This window comes from Helicoverpa armigera, chromosome 19 (genome assembly GCF_030705265.1).
Source record: "Helicoverpa armigera isolate CAAS_96S chromosome 19, ASM3070526v1, whole genome shotgun sequence".
Classification (NCBI taxonomy): Eukaryota; Metazoa; Arthropoda; class Insecta; order Lepidoptera; family Noctuidae; genus Helicoverpa; species Helicoverpa armigera.
This window is the reverse complement of record NC_087138.1, coordinates 6,538,198-6,552,224: the sequence shown is the minus strand read 5'-3', so window position 1 is coordinate 6,552,224 and position 14,027 is coordinate 6,538,198. Positions and strand designations below refer to the sequence as shown.

The window sequence follows — 14,027 nt, the reverse complement described above, 5'->3', positions numbered from 1 at the left end:
CACTGTTCACAAGCATTTTAAATCTGAAATGGTATACATTTATACTTAATTACTATTTTATATTTTATTTATATAACAACGATGGAATTTAAACTTTAATATATATAAGGCACTATCAAAGGGTTTTTTTGATTTATTGCTGTTCAGTTTCCATATAGTGCCTCACTCACATACGGTACGCGTGTCGTCTCAAATGTTCTTCCAATACATTAAGTCTAACTTTTTGAAATGTTGATGCGCCCCTACTTAAACGCATCTTACATTCCTCACTTATAAATGGAACGTGCTAGAATGTTAAACATTTTCTTGGCTGTGTGATGCTTTTGAAATGAATTAAATGCTTTTGATTTGTTTAGTTTATAGGGGATGGTGTTATTGATCATAAGGTTGCTAAAATCGCTTGACAGCTTGGATAAGAAAATGGGTTTAAATAGTTACCACCTTATTATAAATATTGGTCCTAAAACAGGACCGGCTTTAGTACTAGGTATAAACCATAGTATCTAATAAAATTAATACTTTAAACCTAGTACTAAACACGGTAATTTTTGAAATCGCGTTTTACGAGTACAATAGGGTGGTTAGTGTTTAATTTACAAGAAAGGCTCACTCAGATCGCAAAGCAAAAGTTTTCCTACATTTTTGTATCACTTCTTTCTAGAAATGAAAATGTATTTATTTATTATCACATAGTTACTTTATCATTACATTAAAATAAATTAAAATATCAAACAAATTAATATGAAATATAATAATTACAAAGCCGCAATAATCTGGAACAAACGGGACCACAGGACTGCGCGGTACATTGTGGTAAGTGTGACGGGCGTTTGTCTGCCTATTGTAGTGGTATGTGATGTGATGTTACTGGCCATAAATGCCATATAATAATATTATGTATGTATCTATAATATAAAAATGAATCGCAAAATGTGTTGGTAAGCGCATAACTCAACAACTCCTGGACCAATTTGGCTAATTCTTTTTTTGTTGTGTTTGTTATTGTCAGGAGTAATATAATAAAAAAATAGGGTAAAGTAGAGAAGTCAGTTGACGGGAGCGAAGCCGCGGTCAAAAGCTAGTAGGTCATATAATTATGTTGCCAAATTCGAATTTTGAATTATTATGTCTGTGAAGACAGAAGATTCAGGTATTTAGGTGATTGTGGCTAAGTTGACATACGGGTTGATCACGCGAAGGCTGGGCGATAAGTCGATCATAATGGACATTATTTAATCTTCACTGCCTCGGTTTAACTAATTTATTTATTTCAATACTTCTTGCACATACATTACCATGACGGATATAACGCTTTAGGCGTTCTCTACCAGTCTTCGTTTGGGTGGCGGAATTTACGGTTTCACTTACATTAAAATTCTCATTTTAGGCTCCAATAAATGTTTCACAATGATATGTAGTGCTAACACTTTCAATCGACATAAAACATAATAGTTTAACATTTTAATATGTTCATAGGCAGACAGGAACATACCGCGCATACCAATAAACAAGGATAAACGCTCCCCGCCCGGGGCTAACCCAGTACGAACGGGGAATATAAACACAATAAATTAATTTGCAGCGGTTTATTAGAGCACATTCCATTAGTACAGGTGAGTCGTACACGCATACTTACCTGACGTATTCGCGAGAGTAAGGGCTTAGATCATTTTAGCAACCGGAACCGCCATGATCAAATCTCTACGCAATAGTTTGCCAATTTGCGGGGGTGAGCCCTTCGTGCGTGAACGCAACAAATAAAGATAAAGTTTTATATAATGTTTTTAATTTTTATGTTATCTTTTTTAAATTTTCTTTATTTTTGAATTTCCTTTGTAAGAAATGTACCCACTCAGGTTTATGTAATTGACTTTTGAAGTCGTGTAAAACAAACAAATAAATAAATAGCACACAACACAAAAGTTTGTAAAACAAGCCTAAAATTTACACACACATGTATGTGGAGGAAACGCGGCACTCCTGTACCTTTGGCACAGGGAAGTGGTATGATGTCTCCGGTTGGCTAAACTCTCTAAGGGTTTGGTATAATGATAAGGATCTATGTGGGTCACATACCTGGAGGTTTATATTGCATGATTAAGTTTCGCGGGACGAAATCGCGGCGGCTTCGTGGAAGATTGGTTTTTGAGTACCTACAAGTTTTTTTTCATTACATTAAAATTATATTTTTGGCATGGGTTGCAATAGTTACTGCAAGTAGACACAAAGTAGATAAATATTTGGTATAGTGAAAGATATTACCTTTTTTAACCGAAAGGGAGAAGGTAAGGAAGTGTTCAATATAAGATGAACCACGAGAAATAGTAAATGTAACATTAATTACAGAGTCTAATTACCTAATTGGTTAGTGCTTTGTGACAGAAAATTAATTGTCAAGATAAGCGTTTTGCCCTAATTTTCAAAATATTTCATCACTTATATGATTAAAGTAGATGAGGCATGGATATAATTAACTAGAAAAGTTTAAAACTTGTATTTCAGGATCGTTCCAGCCACTTCAGTTTACAGTTTACAGCTAAAGCTACTCAGCGTATTTCCCTAGAGGACACTGCAATACTGCTGCATTTCGTGTATGTAATACAAATGTTTTGGAAAAGATTGAAATGGCGTTTGCAATGCAGTATGTATTACATAAGTATACCTGGAAATACTACCTTTCAACAAGCGTCACCTTTGGCATATATGTATAATTCTAATCTCGTTCAGTTTTGTGTTAGGTTGCAAATATGACATAAACGTTAAAAGCTTGGAAAGTGTACCATGTTTTGCTATAAAGATTGACTGGTAAAAAAATGCGAGTTAAAAGATGACTCATTTTAAAATGTTTTCGTTAATAGATAGACGAAAAGTTTCAGATCACACGTTTTTCCATAAAAAGAAATAGGTAGGTATTATATAAATATGTTGGTAATACAGCAATCTATAATTTTCAAACGCTACATTTTTTTTGTGACGAAAAATAAGCAGTACTAATAGAACTTTTTTTTTGCTACTAAAAAGGCCTTAGCTCTTTGATCGTTCAAAGCGAGCATTAAAAGTAGGTCGATTACAGTTCGATGTAGGAAATAGTAGTGTAATAAATATCTCTTGAATATGAATTGATACATAACATTCCGACATACATCGTTGATTGGGAGTTTCGAAAGTAGATAAATATAGCAATAAAGAAGCTTGCTTAAAAATGAGTTAAAGATATTGGTAAAAAGTGATAATTTGGATTATCACTGATATTTACATATACGAAATAACTGAACTGAACTATCTCAAACACAGTTTTTTAGCTTCAGTTTTCGTAAAAGAATTAATTTCAAAATACAATACTGTTATATCCTTATTAAATTCCTTTTAACATTTATAAAACGGGTGATCATCAAACCGTCTATAAGCCCAATCATTCCACCCAGAATGGATCCAAAATGGTTGAAATCCAGAATGGTTTGCGAAGCGGTGTTTCACAGTTCCATTCCCAAATACCCATCCTGGAATGGGCTACTATCCAATCAGGTCGGGATTGGTTTTGTTAGACATCCCAGTAATCTGTAGCAATACCTCGTTAGAATGTAAGCTGTCCTAATACCGGCCGATGAAGTATTTGGCAGAGCAATGACCGTTGCGCCTATCTATTTATTTATTAGGTTCGGCAACAATTTTCGAGCACCAAAAACTATGTAAAGAATTGGCATGTGTGAAAATCACTAGGTGAACACTGCGTAAAATGTTAAATTAAATCAACGTCAAAAATTGTTCTCAAATTTGTATATTATTTATTTCTTGATATTTCAACATAAATAAAGAGCAAAAACAATGAAGACATAAAATAATAGTGCTACATTATCGGTGACCACCTATTTTTTATATTTTTTAAATATTTTTTGTTTAATATTTTGATGAATAAATGATAAAAAATATTAAATTGAACTCAAATAAATCCATTTGGGACATTAAACAAAACAAAATAATTCTAGTATAGAAAGGTAAAAGTGAAGTGAGACACTGACGGAAGGCATTATAATTCTGCCTGTGTATTCTATACGAAGATTTTGATTAAAATATTTTTGGAGGATAAACGTAAACGATGTTTGATTATGGAAAAAGTTGGTACAAGTTTAATTGCTTTTGACTTGCTTTCCGAGTCGTTTTATATCGTTTAGGTAAATATTGGGAGAAAATTGAAATTACGATCGAAAGTTTTGTTTGGAAAATGCAATAAGTTAAGCTACACACATAAACTAACTTTAGCATAGATAGATGACAATAAACGAACATTGTCTTCAAGCTCAAAAGAGCAAATGAGCTACATCAAAGAACAAACACCAGAATAGAATTCTGCTAAGTTACGCCAGTCGAATTTATCGCGAAAGGCTTTATTCACAACCAAGACTAATTGTAGCCCGGGGAACCCTAGCAGATCCTTTAGAGATTCCGTTAACTTCACAATTTAGTCTCTCAACTCCAGCAAATAGAATCCGCTTGCCATCTGAGAATTCCCAGTTTTGCCTACAAACATTTCGGCTGCTAGAACTATGGGGTCGCTGACGGTTGACTATGCCGGTTAGGGCTGGCACAGATAAGCGATATCTTGAATCTATTTAAACTAACGTGAAGCGCATTGAAGAAGCAACTATTAATTGCTTATGAAAGTTGTGTTGTGTTTCAAACATTATTTCAATTAATGAGGTAATAAGACGTTCATAATATATTGTCATCAGCCTAAAATTTTACAGTCTAACCGGCTTAAGCTGAGTATCAGTGTTATACAGTTATCAATCGAACATTAACCTTCCACTATTGTTATAAGTTTGAAAATCTATTGAAAAACTTTATCAGATTCAGGTAGGTTGACGTACATGTGCGTCGCGTATAGCGTTGCATAGAGCGACTGCCTATCTGAACTCGAGTAAGTCGAGACGACCCATTTGTAAAAGAGTTATGTTGATAACATAGTATACGAGTAGGTATAAACATGTTCTGCTGTGTGTGTGACCTTAGGATCAGGCGAATCTTAAAATTTAACACCACGGGTTTTGGATCGAAGCCAAGTTTGCTGGGGGGCGCTTAATGAGTGTTATTGCTGGACATAGATAAGCACAAGGGAGATTCTCTGCGTTTTCGGTTGTCTCGTTTTATGGTGTGTATCGTCTAACCATGTGTACTGTGCTTAGTCAAGTTTTTATGAATGTGTGTTGTGTGTGAAGAAGTGTAGACTTAGTGATGTTGGTCCCATACTATACCAGTATGCTATAGTGGGGATAAATGTATAGAAAACAGTAAAAGTTAACGTAACATTTGCTCTCCGTTAGAAATTACACAAATAAAACTAAACGGAAATTAAATACCACAATAAGGTATGTTGAAACGACAAAATGACTTGTTTTCAATTTTTCATCCTACATTTGTACGAATCACTATTTCATTCACCGTATTCATTAAAAAAATGATTAAAACACGCGTTTAATAACGTTGTATCGGATCTGTCATGGTGGCTAAGCCCAGAGATTTAAATTGGCTAAGCCTATAAGCGTGAGCTAATCCCTACATGTAGCAGTCTTCAATAATTATGATCAGTGATCACTAATCTATGTATAGGTGAATTAGCAGCTCAGAATTTCCACGACTTCATCAAATAATTGACAGTACTCAACAACGACTACTCATTCAAGCTTAGAGAGCCATGGAAATGCCAAGGAAATTCCAACAACAAATTGATATGTTTCGGCTGAAGCTCGAACTATGGCTTCTACTTGGTTTAGCCGGCTGCAGCCAGCCGTAAACGGACATTTGCTGGTAAAATTCGTTGTATCCTCTAGACAAGATAAGAATCTCAAAACAATAATGAGACCTCACTTTATCTACGGATTTGCGGTTGCACCTAGGCCTAGCCGCTATGATAAAGGATACACCTAGTCTTTATATATAACTATAATTGAGATACAACTAAATTTATCGGTATATGGCCGACTAAACTAGCTATATCGGGTGTGTCGTTAACAATCACATTAAATCATATCGCATATACTTTATGATATTCTATGGCGAATTGTAAAAAAAATAACCTAATCCATTCAGTGGTAACCACAGGAGTCATTTTTCGTTTTTATAGTTTACAACATCATGTGTAAAGCATAGATAAAGTCAGGAGGATCGAATGTTTTGATCAGTTGACAACTGTCAGCTTCCAAGGGAGAATTTCAGTTGTTTGTAATGACTGACTTTTATATGGTGTTCTAATTTTTGCACATTTTTATTCCATTTACTTTGTTTGAAAAAAACATGTTTTTATTTTTACGTATTTTTCTTTTATCTTTGTTTTAATCGACATATATTAACCAGTATATTAACACATTTCATTTAATGTGATTATGAACGACACACCCGATATAAACCCAGGTGTAGCTGCACTACGGGCTTTAGCTGTACCAGGTATAAAGACGAAATTAAATGAACGATTTTAAATGGACAGTGTAGGACTATTTAAATATCACGAATAGCATTCGTTGGACTTGTAGTGTTCTGAAGAAAAAGTGAGTCCTACTCTTTTTATTAGGGTCAAGTGCGAGTTAGTACTTTTGCAGACTTCTTGCTTCATGAAAAAGGAGGAAATCAACCGGCTTCTTAGTTTGTTGATTGGGAAAAAGAGTAAGTTCGTAAATAAAGTTCTAAGATGGACGTGGCCCAGTCTTAGTAACTTTATTTACGAATGTCTTTTAAGAGCAGTATGAAACAAGGACGTTAATATTAACTGTTTGGCCAGGAGAAGAATTTGGTACCTACTTATAACACGTAGTGAAGGCACCAAATATTTTTATTAACAACTGGCTGATGCCGTGAACTTCGTATCTTTTAAACCTTCCCTGGATCTCTACAAACACTTTAAAACCAAAAAAGCCAAATCAGTCCAGCTATTCTCGAGTTTTAGTCAGACTAAAGAACAGCAATTCATTTTTATATATAAGAAGATATAGATGATTAATTCTTATGTTATAAAAAAGAATAACGCAAGGGCAACAACTCCCAAAGAAAAATCGCATTACCACTTCTAATTCAATTTATTTTCAACAAAACGCGACGCGGGTTTCATATGACGTCTAAAATTATACAAACCAACCACGTATATAGCTAATAAGTAAAGCACATTTATATTTGGGCTCACGGATTACATATTAGGGTGCCAGTAAATAATCTTCGTTCACACAATATGGAAGCAATTTATGACATAAGACGTACTACCACAGAACATTAAATAACGACGTTTTGGAGCTGGTATTAATATATTTCTTTAATTGTATTAATATTAGCCGCTAACTATCTTCTAATGGTCTCTGCACACAGCGGGCGCGGCGCGGCGGGACGGGACGGCGACGCGACACTGAGCAGTTGTAATGTGCTAGTTATAACGGACGACATCACACAGAGCCGTCCCGCTCGGCGCGACGTGACGCGACGATCTAGTACATTGTGTCGCGTCGCCGTCCCGTCCCGCCGCGCCGCGCCATATAAGTGATGTAGGTGCAAGTCTTACTGAAGGGTATCGGGTTGCAAGCATAATATAGTTGAGGTGGTCAGATAGACAAAAGAATGGTCAGACAGAAGAAGAAGAAAAAACATTATTATTGCCGGTTAGACTGGAAGCCGACCTCAATGTAGCTAGGAAATGACGAAACAGATTAGATTTCCTATTGTTCAAATTATTAAGAAACTCTACTTAAAGTTATTTACTGCCTAAACTAAGCTGAACTAAAGCACTCTGTCATGCCCTGGAGTTAATCAAAACTCAGAATTTACAAGCTCATTTCTTGAAACATTAAACTGCCACTTTGCCGATGCCGAACTCATCTTGGCGGCTGTAACTAGATTACTGCCAAGTGCTAGCAATTAGATGCGAAAACATAGATTTATCTCACATGGCAATGATAACCACAAGACAGTGTAGAAGTTTAGTTTATCTCCTTGCCACGCTCGAGGACACAGGTTCGATTCTCGCATAAGTAAAATATTAGTGTACATGAACCTGAATAGAATATGGTGTTCGATTTGCTATGGGTACGTATGTACGTATTCACAAAAAAGTATATAAGTAGGTATGTTTTTCAGTTGTCTGTACAAACCATACCGATAGTAAAACCTCTGATTAGTTTGGGAATATTAAACATATTTTCTTTATGCATTTTCCTCGTGGATTAGCCAGATATATTACATGACGTATCATTTTCGTACATCAACATTTTACGTTTCATTTTACACACCTGTCGTATTAGGTGAGTTGGCTGAGTATAAAAAAATTGCCTCGATCCATCCTCGTGTTAGGCGTTAGCGTTAATACAGTTAGCGTGACGCGGCATATTTTCGTCCAAAACTCTTTACTTTTTCTTATGTCTTGATTTTTTCTCGGGATTCAGAAAAAAATATACATGACACGTTTTATTTGGGCTACCCCTGTTTGTGTAGGCGCTGAAGTAACGCCTTCTTTTAAATTCATTCGATATCGATTTTGATGGGAATTTGTATATGCAAGGTGTTGATTTGCATTTGTGCCATACTTCAGGAGGAGGACATACAATACCTAAATAATCGATTGGCATTACAGTAGACAGGAAATAGATAATATGCACTGCTTTTTTTGTCATTGTAATGTCGTAGTATTTCAGAAGTAATCCAATTTTATGAATGTTTATGAATAATCGTTGCGTATGCTTGGTGGTTGCGTTTGTGTGAGGGTGCAGCACGGTTTTAAGGCCAGTAACACACGCGCCAAGTTTAAATACGGCTAGATGATAGTGACGGAATTCCGAAAAAAATTACGTACCAATTTTTTGTTGATTTCGGTCGAGAATTATTGGCATAATTACGTCCTTGAATATGGCACGGATGCAAATCAACAGCTTGTATAGAACTAATATCAAAATTCTGCCGTTGGAAAAAGTAATTTATTCAAAGTAGGCTCAAAATCGTCACTTTGTCATCAGTCTTTACAAAAGACAGCCCCAAAACGCCCACCTTTCACCACTTCCTATGTGTTTTCCTTTAAAGAAGAAATGGTGGAACAAACTCCCCAGCAACAACAAGTTAGTAAGCAAATCAAGAGGTAGAATATAGGAAACGGCCGTTTTCAATGATCACAAGTAACATCTATCTATCGTTTCATTGTTCGACTTTACGTCCTAGCTTCAAACTATCTAAATCTACAAGTATAGTAAGCACTCCAGTATAGTTAACATTCCCAGTCTCATTAGTAAATAAGGTTGGCACGGACCACGAGTCGTTAGTGAATAGAACTGCCTCTAACGTAAGATTGAATACAACTCGGTAGTGCTCTGTGGTGTCAGTAAAACACTATATATAACTGAAAGGACCTTAGAGTTACTTTTCTGTGTAGTTATTTAAAACCGTATATAAATAAATATTATGTTCATAAAGAAATAATTAGGTATATTACCAGTAAAATTCATGGTGTCAATTTACTTTTTAAGCATATTGTACTGCTACTAATCCACCATTTTAAATTGTTTTCCCAATCTCTTGATCAACACTTCAGTTGTGGCGATACTTGTTGACTTAAGTTCATAACGATCCAAATCTTTTGAAAGGAAGATTTAAAAAATAATAGAGCTGGAAAACAAAGTGCTAAAATACGGATCACTTGACATCACATCATTAGAAACATCTCCAAACACTTACAAACAACGTTGACGAAGTTATTTAGGCCGACAGTTTGCCTCAAAGCGTCCATATGAGGCAATGAGGCAATGAGGCAGTTTGGCACTCACACTTTGATGATAATGGCAGCCTGCCAAAGGTACACTGAAAATTATGTTGTGCGGTTTAATGAAAATTTCGTAATATGAAATGCTCGGTTGGGGGAAGAAAAAGTGTGTGGATTACGTCTACATATAGCTGGTTTTGGTTTGGGGGGTATAAAGAGCTGATTACGTTAATAGCAGGCTATTTATTTGTTTTGTTGTTTGGCTTATTATGCCAAACAACAAAACAAAGCCAGAAGATTAAAGAATTGACAGTGCAAAAAGAATTATTCAATCATTTATACAAGCGTTTAAATGAAAATGATCGAAGTGAGCATATTATGACATTAAGTATAACCGCTTCACTGTAGACTTTCAGTCCGACATTTTCATCGGGGTGTTTTGTTACCGCGCTGCACCACCTATTTCGGTCTGGTTGGTGGTGAGTGCGCACACTACTCAAACTATCGTCAGCTTTGTATGTAATGGGGCCATTAGTGTGCAGTCATTGGTGTCTAAGATATACTTAGAAAGTACATACAAACTTAGAAAAGTTGCATTGGTACTTGCCTGACCTGGAATCGAATCCGCGCCCTCATACTCGAGAGGTTGGTTCTTTGCCCACTAGGCCACCACGACTGCGACACCAGAGGAGAAAATTAAAAAGAGAAACCCGAGACAGTATTAGGTGCACCCAATACACAGTGTGCATCTATTGTAAGGAAAATTAAACGATTTTCACTCCAAATTGATGGACGATCCGAAAATGTTTTTCCGACTACTTATTATCGAATGAGCATGTCTAGTTACCAAGATGGACACGCATTTAAGACTTTATACATATACCAGTTGTATATTTAGCGTATACACTGGGGTTAATTTAAAGTCCAATTACAAAAATATGTGATTTATTGAAGAGCGTGTGTACAGTAGACTGCACATCAGTGGTAACTGTCATGCACCTTAACTCAATAGTTATAAGTACGATTTTCCTATAAAACTGTTACCACTGACCTGAAGTTGACTGTACAAGAAACATGACAGCTAGTGAACGGAATGAATTATAACGAATGACACAATGGCCGCGGTGACCGGTGAACGGTGTACGAAATACGCTTGGTAAAATATTCTTATTAAGTTGTCGCTTGATGACAACCGAAGCATTTAAATTTATTAGGCGTGAGGCAATAGCCGCAACACCAGTAGAAGAGAGATTTAGCAACATAATGAGGTAATGATTTGATGAATATAAACCACATGTACAAACAGTAACATGTTTTACTTCACCTTAAATCACAAATCAAATCGTAACTCTTAAATCATAAACGAAACTCTCACACATTTAAAGGTATAACGGATTCTACTAAAAAATCAAATATTTCTTATTTAGTTATCAGAAGGATCTGAGAAACTGAATCATCAGAAAAAATGAATTATCTAACTGAACTGTATTACTGGAAAGTATGCAATGATGATCTTGTGTACTGAAATGAAGACATGGGCTGTTCCATCATGTGGCTATTAGTTGATTGAGGTATTGCTTGTAAAGTATTTGTATACCTAGCCTCTGTTGTATTCTTAAAAACTTTTAGTATAGCAATCTTGGCGTCAATTTTTTCTTCATCAGTTAGTTTCTGAAGAGATGGAACAAGCGATAGGGCAAAATTTGTATCAGCATCTATTTTCATTTCATTATTTTTCTGTGCCTCGTTTAAGACTTCGTCCACATACTTATTCGATTCCATCTTTGGTTTCTTTCGGCTAGGAATCGAGAATCTGCTAGTACCAGCTTCCTCATCATCTTCAGCATTATCTGTATCGTCACTGCGCTTGCTACTTTCATTTTTTTGATTTCCAACATATGGAAGTAAAAATAATAATTGCTGAAAGTAGATATACTGGCGCCTTTTGGTCGAAGCTTGTCCCGATTTTGGGTTTTTTTGAGCGTTCAATTCCCGACGAAAGCAGGTTCGTAAATTTGCCCATTTGTTTTGCAAATCGCGACCTGAAAAAAATTTGATTGCAGATATTTGGCGGCTGAAGTAAGTTTAAAATCTTTGTCTTTTGACTACTTGATGGGACGAAAAATTCTTAACGATTTATATCAAATGTAGCATATACTTCAAGCATTGTATATGCCAGAAAAATAAGATGACTGGATTAAAATTGCCGATGAGTGCAATAGATGGCAAACACATTCGCTTAATAGAACAAGACGCTTCCAGTTGACAGCGGTGAGGACGATTTTTTGACGCTTTTTAGTTTTATTTTTATTACTAGGATAACTTTTACTTATATTGTAAATGTCTTTATTGAGTAAATATCCTAACGTGTACGTACCTGTTTTCGTTTTCGTTTCAGAACTTAGCTGATTCCACTGCGGTATAACCTCTTCACAAATTTCTTCCCATAGTATTTTCTTTAAATACACATCTGCATAAGCTCTTAAGTTGTTATTATAAAGTGGAGGTCTTTTTTCTATTTCATCAATCAGCTTAGCAGTAAACGAGTCGTCGAGTATGGATTGAGCTGAATCCATTTTTTTGTAAGGATCCCACCGATCAAATCGACCGAAAAATCTGTTCAGATTGGTTCAGATTAGCACTGATGTTGCTAGTTTAAGACATTTACCAAAAAAAATGGGAATCAAATTTTCAGGGTATTTTAAATATAACAATTAAATCCAATTACAATTTTTATTAAGAAAAATAATTTATAAACAAGACACCAGAAAGGTTTTTTGTTGCTTGGGAAATGATGCATGAGTCTGTCACTAGGCTGTATCTCATGAACCGTCATAACTAGACAGGTGAAATTTTTACTTTCACAGATGACGTTGATATTATAGTTGGTACTTCAACAAATATGAAGAGTTATGTCGGTTTTATGCTAAAGGCGTATTGAGGCCATGACAACAAGTTTTTTGAATGCGCTGACGTCAAAAAATCACATTCACTATTTATCATTTTGAGTAAATATGTAAAAATCGAAACAAACCTCTTTTTTTATTACGGGTGATTATATTTCCTCCCCTGGCAACTGCCAAGCTGTCAACTGCATGAAACAATAAAACATCCTGTCATAATTGGACAGATTATTAATAAATTACATACAACCTACCTACATGTATATTGTTTATTTTCGTGATCAAATTATAAAATTGGCTTTGACTAATTCCGCTAACAAAAAATATTTAATCTGGGTTTTGACTGTTATATGCAGACGACCATAGTCGAGGGCAAAAATACCTTCATGGATTTAGCGAAGAGCGAGAGGATGCAAATAGTTTATGACAATGAATATATTTTCGCTAATTAAAACTGGTAGCTTATAAGACCAAACTGTCGGCCGGTTTGCGAGTGCAAAAGAATTTCATACCTAGTGCAAGCTTTCGGCCGAGTTAGCCGGCTGTTTAATTGCATTATCCCATTATACATTTTAAATTGTACTCACTTCAATACATCTCCGTACCTACTTATCAAGCGCCCGACTGAAAAGTCTGTAGTGTAAACTCTTATTCAGCTACTCTTACAAATCCAATTATATAAGCGTGGCTATAAAACTATACTTCTTCCGAGTTATTCTGTGTTTATTAGAGTTAATAATAATATTTAATGGAGATTCAGTAGGTAGATATAAATTTGCATAACGAGATTTACCCACAACTCCATAGTACGGGCTCTACCGTTATTTGATTTGACATCTGGATTTAGCTCATCAGAAAGTTTTTATTAAACTCTCAGAAAGATTTATAGCTTTACAAGGTTTTTTGCTTTTTCATTTCCGAATTATTTTATAGCAAGTCCAAGATTTATTGAGCCGACCGGCCGGAAAGTTCGTTATGAATTTATATTAAGTTAAGTTTTTTAATTGTTTTTGTTCTTTAATTAGGTAATAGAGGGCGTAATGGATTAATGGAATTATGTAAAGTTTTTTTTTGCGTTGAATCAAAAGGTGTTCTTGGCATAAAAATGAGGTAAGTCCGGAATAAAAATTGTTGATCCTACTGTTGCTATTATGTCGAATGAAATAAGAACAGTTTCTGTTTCCATGGTTCCACCCGAGACCCGAAGGTACTACTTCCCTACCACACCGGGAAAAGAAATAGCCCATGTACTTTCTCAGGCTCACAGACGACAGATAGACTGACAGAGCTTCAATCGTCCTTTGTTCTTTTGTGCCCAATCACCACGTCTATTTTTGCACCATTATATCAAATCTTAGAGCTAATCAAGAACATACAGAGGTACCATTGCATATTAATCAGTC

At 35.4% G+C, this 14,027-nt stretch overlaps 1 protein-coding gene across 1 annotated transcript; it reads right to left on the bottom strand.

Moving 5' to 3' along the window:
• Window positions 1-11,159: 11,159 nt before the first annotated feature.
• LOC110373272 (uncharacterized) lies at window positions 11,160-12,331 on the bottom strand. The gene is made up of 2 exons (XM_021330500.3): window positions 12,099-12,331; window positions 11,160-11,763 (listed from the first exon to the last, which is right to left on the bottom strand). Exons 1-2 carry the CDS (start codon window positions 12,295-12,297, stop codon window positions 11,210-11,212), a joined length of 753 nt encoding a protein of 250 aa, XP_021186175.3. The 5' UTR covers window positions 12,298-12,331; the 3' UTR covers window positions 11,160-11,209.
• Between the last annotated feature and the right edge of the window lie 1,696 nt (window positions 12,332-14,027).